The 14,091-nt window shown below is 43.7% G+C and overlaps 1 protein-coding gene across 3 annotated transcripts in view; it reads right to left on the bottom strand.

The window, feature by feature from the left end:
* Nucleotides 1-643: 643 nt before the first annotated feature.
* Nucleotides 644-14,091, bottom strand: part of LOC130281628 (stress-induced-phosphoprotein 1-like) — a 111,037-nt gene continuing 97,589 nt past the window's right edge. For 2 of the 3 annotated variants that reach the window (XM_056529053.1, XM_056529052.1), the window contains exons 12-15: nt 12,917-12,994; nt 8,871-8,973; nt 5,002-5,108; nt 644-1,523 (exon numbers count right to left, since the gene is read on the bottom strand). In XM_056529053.1, the coding sequence (XP_056385028.1) occupies nt 1,388-1,523; nt 5,002-5,108; nt 8,871-8,973; nt 12,917-12,994 (424 nt within the window). In that variant the 3' untranslated portion in view covers nt 644-1,387. The remainder of the gene's footprint in view (nt 1,524-5,001; nt 5,109-8,870; nt 8,974-12,916; nt 12,995-14,091) is intronic. The other variant, XR_008846061.1, reaches the window with a different exon arrangement.

The following is a 14,091-nucleotide window of genomic DNA, read 5'->3' on the forward strand; positions in this document are numbered from 1 at the left end:
AGAGTAAATAAATAAACAGAAAAATGGCAACAACAAAGAAAATAAAAAAAAAGTAAAATAAAAAAATAGTGGAAAAAAGAAAAGTGGGAAAACTGTGAAAAAGAAAAATAAATAAAGACTCCCCTATTGTATGGGTAGCACAAAAGGGGGGAAAAAAATACTAAATGAACATTGAAAAAGTAAAAAAAATAATAATAATAATTAAAAAAAGGATTTAAGATAAAATTAAACAATTACGGTAAATAAAAAAAAATAAAAAACAGCAATAATAGATTGAACAGTGATAAAAAGATAAATATCTAAAAAGATAAAAAATGTAAAAAAAAAAAACGGGGCAGATTTACTATCCAAAAAGCACCAGAATTCTGGCTTGGAGAGGACCTCTGGCCACTAGAGATGAGCGAACTTACAGTAAATTCGATTTGTCATGAACTTCTCGGCTCGGCAGTTGATGACTTTTCCTGCATAAATTAGTTCAGCCTTCAGGTGCTCCGGTAGGGTGGAAAAGGTGGATACAGTCCTAGGAGACTCTTTCCTAGAACTGTATCCACCTTTTCCAGCCCACCGGAGCACCGGAAAGCTGAACTAATTTATGCAGGAAAAGTCATCAACTGCCGAGCCGAGAAGTTCGTGACGAATCGAATTTACTGTAAGTTCGCTCATCTCTACTGGCCACTAAAAAACCTGCAGGGTCATCATCCAAGTGGATCTGCTGCTATATGAATGCAGGACGGTGCTGTGGGTTTCGGCACCTGATATGCCAGTGTGGATCTAGAGTAGTGCTTTGCAACCAGTGTGCCTTCAGCTGTTGCATAACTACAACTCCCAGCATGCCCGGACAGCCGTTGGCTGTCCGGGCATGCTGGGAGTTGTAGTTTTGCAACAGCTGAAGGCACACTGGTTGGGACATACTGGTCTAGCCCCTCAATAGCATATCTGGTGCCGAAACCTAGTACAGACGGGATTAGTAAATCTGCCCCCTATGCTGTTTTTCAGGGAATGGATTTATGACTTTTGCATCAGTTACGCAATTTCACGCTCCGGTAAATACTGCGTTAGTCCCCGTATTCGCAAGGAGCGCTGTAACAGGTCTGCATTATTCCAGAATAGTACGTGTCCCACCGGCCTATAATGGCTGGCGCAGTGCGGGGCGGGTGTCCACCGCGTGGTTCAATAATAAAGTGCAGGCTTCATTTCCCCAGCTCTCGTCTTCTAATTTACCCAAAAAGAAGTGAGAGAGATCGGTGGGGAAAACGGGAGATGGGTAGACTGCAGCTTAAGAAAGCTTCCGAAAAAACAGGAAGAGATCTCTTCGGTCCGTTTTTTTGTTGTTTTTCTTAATAAATTGCACTTGGATCACTTTTCTTCATTACGTCCTTCACACGGATTAGGTTTTCCAAGGTTTCCGGTCCACGCCTTTGTTTTCCGGTATGTGGCGGTAGCGGCATTTGTCACCGTAAGTGCAGCCGTTCAGTCTCCAGTAATAACACTCGCTGATTTTAGAGGTTACTTTCTTCTTAGCGCTTAAAAAAAAAAAAGGCAAAAATTTAAAGGGGTTATCCAGGAAAAAACTTTATATATATATATATATATGTCTCAACTGGCTCCAGAAAGTTAAACAGATTTGTAAATTACTTCTATTAAAAAATATTAATCCTTTCAGTACTTATGAGCTGCTGAAGTTGAGTTGTTTTTTTCCTGTCTATGTGCTCTCTGATGACACCTGTCTCGGGAACTGTCCAAAGTAGAAGCAAATCCCCATAGCAAACCTCTCCTACTCTGTGCAGTTCCCAAGACAAGCAGAGATGTCAGCAGAGAGCACTATGGCCAGACAGAAAAGAACAACTCAACTTCAGCAGCTGATAATTATTGGAAGGATTAAGATTTTTCAATAGAAGTAATTTACAAATCGGTTTAACTTTCTGGAGCCAGTTGATATATATATAAAAAAAAGTTTTTCCCTGGAATACCCCTTTAAGATAAATAAAAAAATACATTTTGTATAGGATTACATTTAGTATCCAACTGTTGTGATGTGGCAGAGCCGATTTTAGTACAGTGGTCCCTCAACATACGATGGTAATCTGTTCCAAATGAACCATCGTATGTTGAAAGCATCGTATGTTGAGGGATCCGTGCAATGTAAAGTATAGGACAGTGGTCTACAACCTGCGGCCCTCCAGATGTTGCAAAACTACAACACCCAGCATGCCCGGACAGCCGTTGGCTGTCCGGGCATGCTGGGTGTTGTAGTTTTGCAACATCTGGAGGTCCGCAGGTTGTAGACCACTGTTAGAGGAAGTTGTACTCACCTGTCCCCGCCGCTCCGGACCCGTCACCGCTGCCCTGGATGTCGCCCTCCATCGCTGTCGCCGCGTCCCCGTGATGTCCCCGCCGCTCCGGAACGTCTCTGCTGTCTGGCATCCTCGCTCTTCGTCGCCGTCATCATGTCACTACGCACGCCGCTCCTATTGGATGACGGGATGGCGTGCGAGGTGACGTGATGACAACGATGGAGAGCGCCAATGATGGAGGGGATCCCGAAGAGGACGCTCCAGAGCCCCGAGGACAGGTAAGTGATCGTCAGCGGACCACATGGGGCACCGTAAACGGCTATCCGGTAGCAGCTGAAGCAGTCTGCGCTGCCGGATAGCCGTTTATGCGATGGCCCCGACATGAAAAAGCATCGTATGTTGATGCTGCCTCTGAGAGGCCATCGCATGTTGAAATTATCGTATGTCGGGGCCATCGTAGGTCGGGGGGGGGTCACTGTATTTACATTTTTATCCGCACACTTGGACATGTACTGTCTGTATGATATGTAAGGAATGATACATAAGGTAGATATGGATGTGATGGCCACAGGGGTGTAGCTATAGAGGTAGCAGTCGCACCGGGGCCATGGTGCCTAAGGGGGCCCCAAAGCACATCTGCCCCATTAGAGACCAGTATTATAATTGGCATATGGGGCCCTGTTGCAGATTTTCCATTGGGGCCCAGAAGCTAAAAGCTACGCCTCTGTTTAACCATGTGCTGTCTGTATGATATATAAGTAATGATACATAAGGTAGGTATGGATGTGATGGTGTCCGCAGACAGTGCCGTATGTGTGTGTGTGTTTTCGTATTCACGCAGACAGGAATAGACGAGCTTCTCGACATAAACCCTGAGATTCCAGCTGCTCAGAATCTTTATTCTTTCCCCTTCTTTTCAAACAACAGAAGTGCGGGTCAGCGTAGTTCAACGATTATTAAATATTGATACACAGTGCGCGCCCCTTGGCACATTCTAGTTCCCGGTTCACCAGCCGACTGCTCAGGCAGCAGAATTAAAGGGGAAAGAAGTCATGGGCTGGAGCGTGCGAGGAGGATGAACAAATGGTAGATGTCAACAAGGACTGTGATTATTACTCTGCAGCATATTAACGGGAGGCAGGCGGCGGGCAGACTATACGCAGGGCAGGATTTAAGGCTTGGCACAGACCACTCATGGACAGGATTCAAGGGGACAGAAGCCCGCGCTCCTTCAACAAATATTATAGGAGAGGGAGATGTCGCACCTCCGGAGTGATCATTACCAGGGCAGGAAATAGACGATTACTAATCAATCGGAGGGCAGACTGGCATGGCCTGCGTCCAGATGTCACGTCTCAAGGTCTAAGACCTGCATCGTCTCTTATACAACCTATACACTGTTCTGTGCAGTGTTTCCCAACTAGGGTGCCCACAGCTGTTGCAAAACTACAACTCCCCAGAGCAAGCCTGCTGGGAGTTGTAGTTTTGCCACAGCTGTAGGTACCCTTAGCTGGGAAACACTGATTTAAAGGGGTACTCTGCCCCTAGACATCTAATTTCCTATCCAAAGGATAGAGGATAAGATGTCTGATCTCAGCTGCAGTAACCCAGACATCCGGTGCACGGAGTAACCTTCGCTCTGTGCCAAATGACTGGCGATGCGGAGGCGCGTGATGTCACAGTCACGCCCCTTCAATGCAAGTCTATGGGAGGGGGTGTGGCCATGACGTCGCGAGACGTCATGGCCACGCCCCCTCCCATAGACTTGCATTGAAGGGGTGTGACCGTGACATCACGAGCCTCCACATCGCCAGTCATCCGGCACAGAGTGAAGGTTACTCCCTGCACCAGATGTCTGGGGTACTGCAGCTTTGATCGCGGGGGTCCCAGCGGTGGGACCCCCGCGATCAGACATCTTATCCCCTATCCTTTGGATAGGGGATAAGATGTCTAGAGGCGGAGTACCCCTTTAAGCTATGCTATATCTGTACCTGGGAAAGCTGAGGGGAACAAATACAGCCACCAATATTGCCCCTCTAAGGCTCATCATCTAGACTTGTGGTCAGCGCGAATGCTGAGTAGAAACGGCGAGGAACCGCGAGACGTGAAACGTCAGTCTCCATGCCGTTTCTACTCAGCATTCGCGCTGACCATGGATCCTCTGCTCTGCCGGGCATACAGTTTTAGATGGATCAATAAAGCTTGAAGATTTTAACCGTTTTTATGGGGTGAACGCTACCTTTACTTTTTCTACTGTTTATATATATATATATATATATATATATATATATATATTTATATTTTTTTCTCTGCGGTATTTGTTTCACCTCTCTGCTGCCTATCTAACCCACCAGTATAAGTTGGTTGCATGCAATAGTGCCAGTCCGTGTTCTGTCTCTCAGCCTTATTGTTATTTACAGAGTCTGCGAAAGACGGGTAATAGTCCAGGCGGGAGCTTAAATGAGCAGTCACCAGATGTCACCCAGGTTTCTCGAAAACAGAAAAACAAAAATAGGATTGAAGCCATCGCAGGGACTCTGAGCCACAAAGTGGCCTTAAAAAAAATAACATTTTCTCAAAATTCTCAGTATTACTTATTTACAGAGATGTAAATAGACCGGCAGCGTACGGCTTATTGGGAACACAAGATGTTTACTCCAGCCCGAGCAGCACTATGGCGGCCACTCAGAGGGCTCAAAAAACTTACTTGGCTGCAGCCGCTTTGGTTTGTGCTTCTGAACTGCTGACAGCTAAGGGTCGGTAAGGCTTGTCTGGGTATCGAATCAATAACCTTGTGTTCTCTACTTCTCTACCCTGTTGATAGAAGCAGAACATACTCTAATCTTGTGCTGTACTTTCCCATTTTAGAACATGAAAAAAAAAATAATAATAATAATATATATATAAAAAAATATATTTTTATATTTATAAATATATATATATATAAAATAAATATATATATATATATATATATATATATATATATATATATATATATATATAAATACTAGCAGGCTTATACAAATCTAGGACACCATATAACAAGCTGAATGTACTCACAGTCCTGTCTATTTGTGAACAACGTTACCTTTATACAAATATAGTGCAATTATAAACAATATATTTTTATCTACTTACGACAAAATATTTACCAAAACAGACAGAACCACATTATTTTAAATCAACTGGTGCCAGAAAGTTAAACAGATTTGTAAATTATTTCTATTTAAAAAAATCTTAATCCTTCCAGTACTTATTAGCTGCTGTATGCTCGACGGGAAGTTTTTTTTTCTTTTTTAAATTTCCTTTCTGTCTTACCACAGTGCTCTCTGCTGACACCTCTGTCTATCTCAGGAACTGTCCGGAGCAGGAGAGGTTTGCTATGGGGATTTGCTCCTACTCTGGACAGTTCCCGATACAGACAGGTGTCAGCAGAGAGCACTGTGGTCAGACAGAAAGGAAATTTAAAAAGAAAAGAACTTCCTGTGGAGTATACAGCAGCTGATAAGTACTGGAAGGATTAAGATTTTTTAAATAGAAGTAATTTACAAATCTGTATATCTTTCTGGCACCAGTTTTGTTTTCCACCAGAGTACCCCTTTAAGAATCTCTGGTGCTCCCATAGAAATGAATAGGGCACCCGCTCTCTCGAAGAGCTGGGGCACAGTTCTCCGGTCTGACTACCGCGACCCTCACAATTAGACATTTATCCCCTATTCTGTTGTTTTTCACAGGAAAACCCCTTAAAAGGGGTTATCTGGTACTACAGGCAGTATAGACACTTTGTAACAACTGGTCCCCCACCGATCTAATATTTCTGGCCTTTTAATTGGTGAGTACTGGACAAGCCCTTTAAATTATTACTTTTCTCTGTTAGATCATGAAAAACATTTCAATGACAATAATAAATGTATAAAAATGCTCATGTGTCTAAATACTGGCTTTCTATTACTTATTATGGTGCCCCCTGCTGTTCTTCTGATTCCCTCTCACAACATCCTCTTAACCTGTCATGTGCCAGTGGTCGCACATGCTCAGTAGCTTCATCCCACCACCCGACTCCTCTTAGAGCTTATAAGAATCTCCGTACTTTGAAGTGTCTTCTTCTCACCTGCACTGGGCATATCAAGTGGACATTCTAATGGAGAAATAAAAGAACAGCAGGGGGCGCCATGCCATGTATGTAACAGGAAAAGCTAGAGACAGGCCATAATAAATACACTCATTCCAAACAAACATGTTACAATATGTTAGTCTGTATTAGGGTATGTTCACACTGCGGAATCCATCTGGTGGTAGGACTGGGCGGCACTGACGGCTATGCAGTGCTCGCGGAGTTCCGTGCAAAGAATGAACATGTTGTTTCTTTGCGCCGAACAATTTCCGCGGCGGAATTGTGCGCTGCTGAAATTCCTCGGTGTGAACGGGTCTCGCGGAATACCCATTCACACTGATGGTAATGTTCACTGTGTGTAATTCCGTGGGAATCACGCAGTGTAAACATACTCTTATAGTTCTGCCAGCTCCAGAGCTGAAATCTCCTTAATGTTAAGCTTGATCTGGAAATCTGCATTTGGAGAAATATCATCTTTCTAACAAGACATTGTACAGGAATCAGTATTAGGACAAAGTTAGAAGCCCCCTGGTTAAAGGGGTACGCCACTGCTCCGAACGCTGGTGCCGGGAGCTTGTGACGTCATAGCCCCACCCCCTCAATGCAAGTCTATGGGAGGGGGCGTGACAGCCGTCACGCCCCCCTCCCATAGACTTGCATTGAGGGGGCTGGGCGTGAAGTCATGAGGGGGCGGGGCTATTACATCACAACCTCCCGGGCCGGCTCCAGCGTTCGGAACAGTTTGTTCCAAACACTGAGCAGCGGAGTACCCCTTTAAAGCAGACCTTTCAGCAGGAAAACAGGTGTAAATAAGCACATAGCTAGATAAGGCAAATTATCACATTTTTGGGCATACCTCTTTTTTATGATGAAGAATAATAATCATATAATTATTATTAATATCTCTATAGTCTCTGTAAAAAGCAAATATATGCAAAATAATAATCCAAAGGATAGGAGATAAGATGTCTGATCGTGGGGGTCCCACCGCGATCTCCTTGCAGCACTCGCATTCTATGCGGGGCTGCATCTCCAGTCTTGAAAAGCTCTTTCTTTCCAGGACTGGAAAGGTGACGTATCGCCCTACCCCCCTCGTGACGTCACGCCCCGCCCCCTCCATTCATGTCTATGGGAGGAGGCATGACAGCTGTTGTCACTCGAGCACAGCTGTCACGCCCCCTCAAATAGACACGAATGGCGGAGCGGTGCGTCACGACCACCGACGCCTGAAGCCGGTGCTCTGAACAGAAATGTTCAAAACGCCAGGGTTCCTTTTGGATAGGTGATAAGTAGAGATGAGCGAACTTACAGTAAATTCGATTCGTCACGAACTTCTCGGCTCGGCAGTTGATGACTTATCTGCATAAATTAGTTCAGCTTTCAGGTGCTCCCGTGGGCTGGAAAAGGTGGATACAGTCATAGTAGACTCTTTCCTAGGACTGTATCCACCTTTTCCAGCCCACCGGAGCACCGGAAAGCTGAACTAATTTATGCAGGAAAAGTCAGCAACCGCCGAGCTGAGAAGTTCGTGACGAATTGAATTTACTGTAAGTTCGCTCATCTCTAGTGATAAGATAAGCCTAGGGGCGGAGAACCCTTAAAGGGGTACTCTGGTGGAAAACATTTTCTTTTTTTTCTTTTTTTAAATCAACTGGTGCCAGAAATGTTAACACATTTGTAAATGACTTCTATTAAAAAAAATATTATTTTTGAATGTATTTTTTGTCTTGTCAACAGTGCTCGCTGCTGACACCTGATGCCCGTATCAGGAACTATGCTGCCAATCTGAGGAAGGAGGGTGCCACCTCCGAAACGCGTCATTGGTGTGCTATATAAACAAAGTACCTTAATGCTACATTTAGATCTGGATCTTCTTTATATTGGAAATCCGAACAGCACCTGACGCATGGGTCAATGTTTTCCCTTATCCACGTATCAGGAACTGTCCAGAGCAGGAGAAAATCCCCATAGCAAACCTATGATGCTCTGGACAGTTCCTGACACAGACAGAGATGTCAGCAGAGAGCACTGTGGACAAAACAAAAAACGAAATTCAAAAAGAAAAGAATTTCCTCTGTAGCATACAGCCGCTAAAAAGTACTGGAAGGGTAAAGATTTTTTTTAAAGAAGTAATTTACAAATCTGTTTAACTTTCTGGCACCAGTTGATGAAGCCCATGTCCCTTTATATGAAGCCCATGTCCCTTTACAACTCCCAGCATGTAGTTTTGCAACAGCTGGAGACACCCTGTTTGGAAAACACTGGACTACAGTGATAAAAAAAAAAAAAGGTATGCCTAGAATCCTGATGACTAGCCTCATCTAGCCATGCACTCATTTACACCCATGTTTTTCTGCTGAAGGTACAGCGGGCCACACTAATTTACGCATGTCCCTGAATTTTCGAAAGATGCCCTTACTGGGTATTCAATAGGAATACATGTATCTTAAATTAACTCTTACCTGCAATGCCTCAAGTGCTCTTGCTGTTGCAATAGGGCACTTAAAGTTAACAAACGCACAAAACCTTTCGCCAAGGACGCGAACGCTATGAATTTCTCCATAACTAAAAAAAAAAAATAATAATATATAGATATATGAATCTAACACCAATATATTATTTAACTGAACACTATGGGGGAGATTTATCAAAACCTGTGCAGAGGAAAACTTGCCCAGTTGCCCATAGCAACCAATCAGATCGCTACTTTCATTTTTAGTAAGGCCTGTGAAAAATGAAAGAAGCGGTCTGATTGGTTGCTATGGGCAACTGGACTTTTCCAGGTTTTGATAAATCTCCCCCTATGTTTGGTCATTGGATCCTATGGGTTTTGTCAGGATCAGTTGACTAAGGGGGTCACTTGATTTACAGAGGGTATACAGCAGTGGTCTTCAACCTGCGGACCTCCAGATGTTGCAAAACTACAACTCCCAGCATGCCCGGACAGCCGTTGGCTGTCCGGGCATGCTGGGAGTTGTAGTTTTGCAACATCTGGAGGTCCGCAGGTTGAAGACCACTGCTGTATACAGCATTAGAAACACATGGCTGCTTTCTTCCATAAAAAGAAACAGTGTCACCACTGTCCACAGGTGGTTTAAAGTATTGCAGCTCAGCCCTTTATACATAAAGGGGATGGCTAGTGGAAAATAACATCCTGATCAGTATCTGATTGCGGGGGTCCGATTGCGGGGGACCGGCTCTCAGAGAGAGAGCGCGTGCTGTAGACTTCACACACTCAATTCATGTCTATGGGAGCACTCTGGCATCTCTGGCACTTCCATACAAATGAATGGAGAGCACGTTCACATTTAGAAATCCGGGGTCTCGTTCTGGGGACTGCAGAGGGTCCCGGCAGTCGGACCTCCCACAATCAGATATTGTGGCTAGAGGATAAGTTATTTTTTCACTGGGCAAGCGCTTTAACAGGCTGGAGATTCAATACCAGACCCAGCCCATGGACAGGCGTGATGCAGTTTTAGGAAGAAAGCAGCCATGTTATTCTAACTAAACACAACTAGTAGTTGAATTTTTCCACTTCGATTCTAGTTTTCGCCGATACGTCACGCCCCCTCCATTCATGTCTATGGGAGGGGTGCGTGACTACCGTCACGCCCCCTCCCATAGACATGAATGGAGGGGGCGGGGCATGGCGTGACATCTCTAGTCCCGGAAACGCAGAGGTTTCCGAGACTGGAGCAGCAGCCTTGTATAGCATGTGGGTGCTGCATGGAGATTGCGAGGGGTCGCAGTGGTGACCCCCCCCCCCCCCCACGCGATCAGACATCTTATTCCCTATTCTTTAGATAGGGGATAAGATGTCTTTGGCCAGAATACCCCTTTAAAAAGATGGCAGAAAGTAGAAGAAAATCCAGCTCCCGGTGGAAAGGAATCCAATAAAACGTAACGCTTATACGTGCACATTAAAAAAAAGGGGGGGGGGGGGGTTGCCACCTAGGTGGCAAGTGACAAGTCACTCATAAAACAGGAGTGAAACTCCGGCGTGTTTCGAGCAGACGCTCTTAGTCATGGCCATGACTAAGAGTGTGTGCTCGAAACGTGTCTGCGTTTCACTCCTGTTTTATGAGTGACATGTCACTTGCCACCGATGTGGCACCCCCCCCCCCCCCCTTTTTGAATGTGCACGTATAAACGTTAAGTTTTATTGGATTTTCTTCCTTCAACTTTTCGCTGCTACCATGGAGGAGCGGCTCCATGTTTCCGTGCTTCCGGACCTTATACTATGGTGCCTGCTATACATGATGAGGTGGCGAGATGATCTCTTTTTTCTTTGTTTAAAAAGATGGACTTGTCTATGCGTGAATCAGCCAACTGTGTAATGCCTTGTCTCCACCTGTGGTGGCGCTGCAGGAAAATTGAACACTCTCTGTCTAATTGCTCCATAGACTATATCTGACCGCTGAGGGTTTTAGGATCGGGATAGATTATATGATCATCTTATCACTGGGGTCTAGCCTTTCTTTAGTGAAATAAATAGTATAAAAGAATAAAGAATATTTGTTGCACAGTGGAGGCAATAAAGCCCAAGCATTTTAGACTAATGTGTTGACTATGGCAGGGTGGTAGCCATTAGCAGCCAGGCTCCGCTGACCACCGTTGCAGAGCGATGCCCCTAAGTAACACATTACGATGCTGCTAATTTCAAGGCTAATTTGAGATGCAAACAGAATTAATGAAATGAAGCCAAGACTCCCCTGAGTTTACAGGTATATCCCTCGCAAACCGTGAAATTAAACACAACTACTGAAATGGCGGCTAATGTCACATTTATCGCAATGACTAATAATCGCAAAATAAAGTGCCGAACTGAAGAGCAGGAAATCTGGTAAACAATGGTCGGCAATAAGATAAAATGAGGAAAAAAAATAAAAAGCGCCAAAACAAGTTCAAAGATTAACCCCTTGGGGATGCACCGATTGTTCACTTTTGTGTTAAAAAATTTTTCCGATTCGCCTTTTAATAGCTATTAATTAGGCTTTCAAATTTACACCTACAGTCCCATCTGGGGCTTGTTTTATGCACCACCAATTGTACTTTGTAAGGACATCCCAAAACATCGACAGAGAAGCCAAAACAGAAGAAAAAAATTCACATTTTCAGCTTTATGAGTTTTAACCATACGGTTACAGTGATGCTCACATTTATAAGGTTTTATTTAGTAAAATTTTGTTTTCGATTTATTTTATTCCTTAAAATTTTCTTTTTTTTTAAAAAACTTTTTGTAAGGAACTAAGTATGCTTAAAATTGTCCTCTACTGATCCCTATAAAGCTTATTTTTTCCATAAACGGGGATGTATGAGGCGCATCGTTCGCACAACGATTTGTAGTTTTTATCGGTACCATTTTTGTTTTGATGGAACTTTTTGATTGCTTTTTATTCATTTGTTTTATGGTACATGAAGGGACCAAAAACACACAATTCTGGAATTTGGTATATATATATTTTTTTTTTATGTTTACACCATTCACCTCAAGGTTTTATTAAAGGGGTATTCCAGCCAAATACATCTTATCCCCTATCCAAAGGAAAGGGGATAAGATGTCTGATCGTGGGGGGAACATCTTTTCCCCTATCCTTTGGATAGGGGATAAGATGTATTTGGCCAGAATACCCCTTTAACATTTTAATAGTTCGGACATTTACACATGCAGCGATATCACATATGCGTATTTTGTTTATTAGGGGAGGGACTTATGTACATTTATTAACAATGTTTCTTTTTTTATTATTTTATCCACTATTATTTAGTCCCCATAGGAGACTATTATCAGAAATTGTTCGATTGCAAACACAGTTTAACGCTATGTCACAGCATAACATCGGTCAGTGTTATCGGCGCTCTTCTTGTACAGCGTGGCTGACACAGCCTGTTCGAGGAAAGGATTACAGAGCCGCGTGGCAGATAGAACAGGACTTAGGCTGCGTTCACACGGCCGTCTATACCTGTCCTGTTTTTCTCCCCTCAAAAATAAGAACAGACTTTCAGTTAATAAATAAATGTAAAAAAAAAAAAATTTGTTCTGAGCATGCTCAGAAGAAAAAACAGATTGAAAAAACAGATGCAAATGGATGACATTAAATGCTCATACGTTTTCCATAGATTTCAATGTTAAATTTACTGTGTCTGGGTTTTTTTTTCCGTTTTTTGATGGAAGAAAAAATACAGCATGTGCCGTTTTTTCTGCCGTCAAAAAAACGGAAATGTGGATTGTAAAAAAAATCCCATTGACATAAATAGAATTTTTTTTCAACCGTTTTTAATCCGTTTACAGCCTGCAAGAATGGAACTGAAATGGGTATTAAAAAAACGGGGACAGACGGCCGTGTGAACGCACCCTTACCATGCTTAGTATTCATTTCAAGCAACAAGGGAGGGGGGAGGTTTCTGCTGCAGCAAGCAGCCACCCAGCCAAAGACAAAGCAGTCGAAACTCCCATTTAGATAAATAATAGGAACAATTACACAGAAAGAAAACCTTTTTTTCTTACCACTTAAACAAGTCCCACAGCTGCTTTTCTGTTATCTGCTCGGTTACGTTTCCAACCCACAGTGAACAGCTCTGGGTCCTGCAGAACAACGCACAACACAATAATAAGGCATCTTAGTAATAAAGCAAAGCATAAGAACACATAAAAGGGGGGTATCTCAAGGGTTTCCTAACTACAGCTATTGCAAAACTACAACTCCCAGTATGCCCGGACATGATCGGTCATATCAAGTTTTTATCTGTTGGGGTCTGAGTGTCTAGACCCTGATCAATCAGTAAAACAAGTCAGGAGGAGTGTGCACTTCACTCCCGACCGGTCACATGACCAGGGCGAACTCATAATGTAAGTCTATGGGACCATCTCACTCAACCAACTGTTTTACTTACCTCCACCTTCGCGCTGATCCCCCCATTTTGCCTCCGGTCAACGCTCTGGAGTCACATGACCACCACAGCCAATCATCAGCCTCGGCGGTCACACTCCATACTCCTGAGTACGGACTGTGACCGTCGCAGCAGAAGCCGTCACCTGACGTCCGCTGCTCATATTACACTGTAGCGCCGATCGGAGGCAGAACGGGGAATCAGCGCGAAAATGGAGGTGGAGGTAAGTAAAACAAGTATTTTTTTTTTTTTTTTGGGAACCGCTAGAAAGGGTTGACGAAGCGCCACAACAAAATTCTTAGTTGCCAAGCCAACCTAAGATTTGTGAAGCCCTGATGTGATGTTTCATATCAATGATATCAATAGTCACTCTGGTTTTTTCCAACCAGGGTGCCTCCAGCTGTTGCAGAGCTACCACTCCCCGAATGTGTTATGTCAAGGATATCAATATTCCCTAGTACAGTGGTTTTTAACCAGTGTGCCCCCAGCTGTTGCAAAACTACCACTCCCAGCATGTGTTATATCAATAATATCATTAGTCACTAGTATGGTGTTTCCCAACGAGGGTGCCTCCAGCTGTTGTCAAACTACCACTCCCAGCATGTGTTATATCAATAGTCTCTAGTGTTTCCCAACCAAGGTGCCTCCAGCTGTTGCAAAAGTACAATTTCATGCATGTGTTATATCAATGATATCAATAGTCACTAGGGCAGTGTTTCCCAAACAGGGTGCCTCCAGCTGTTGCAAAACTACAATTCCAAGCATGTGTTATATCAATAGTCACAAGTACGT

Source organism: Hyla sarda, chromosome 7 (genome assembly GCF_029499605.1).
Source record: "Hyla sarda isolate aHylSar1 chromosome 7, aHylSar1.hap1, whole genome shotgun sequence".
Lineage (NCBI taxonomy): Eukaryota > Metazoa > Chordata > Amphibia > Anura > Hylidae > Hyla > Hyla sarda.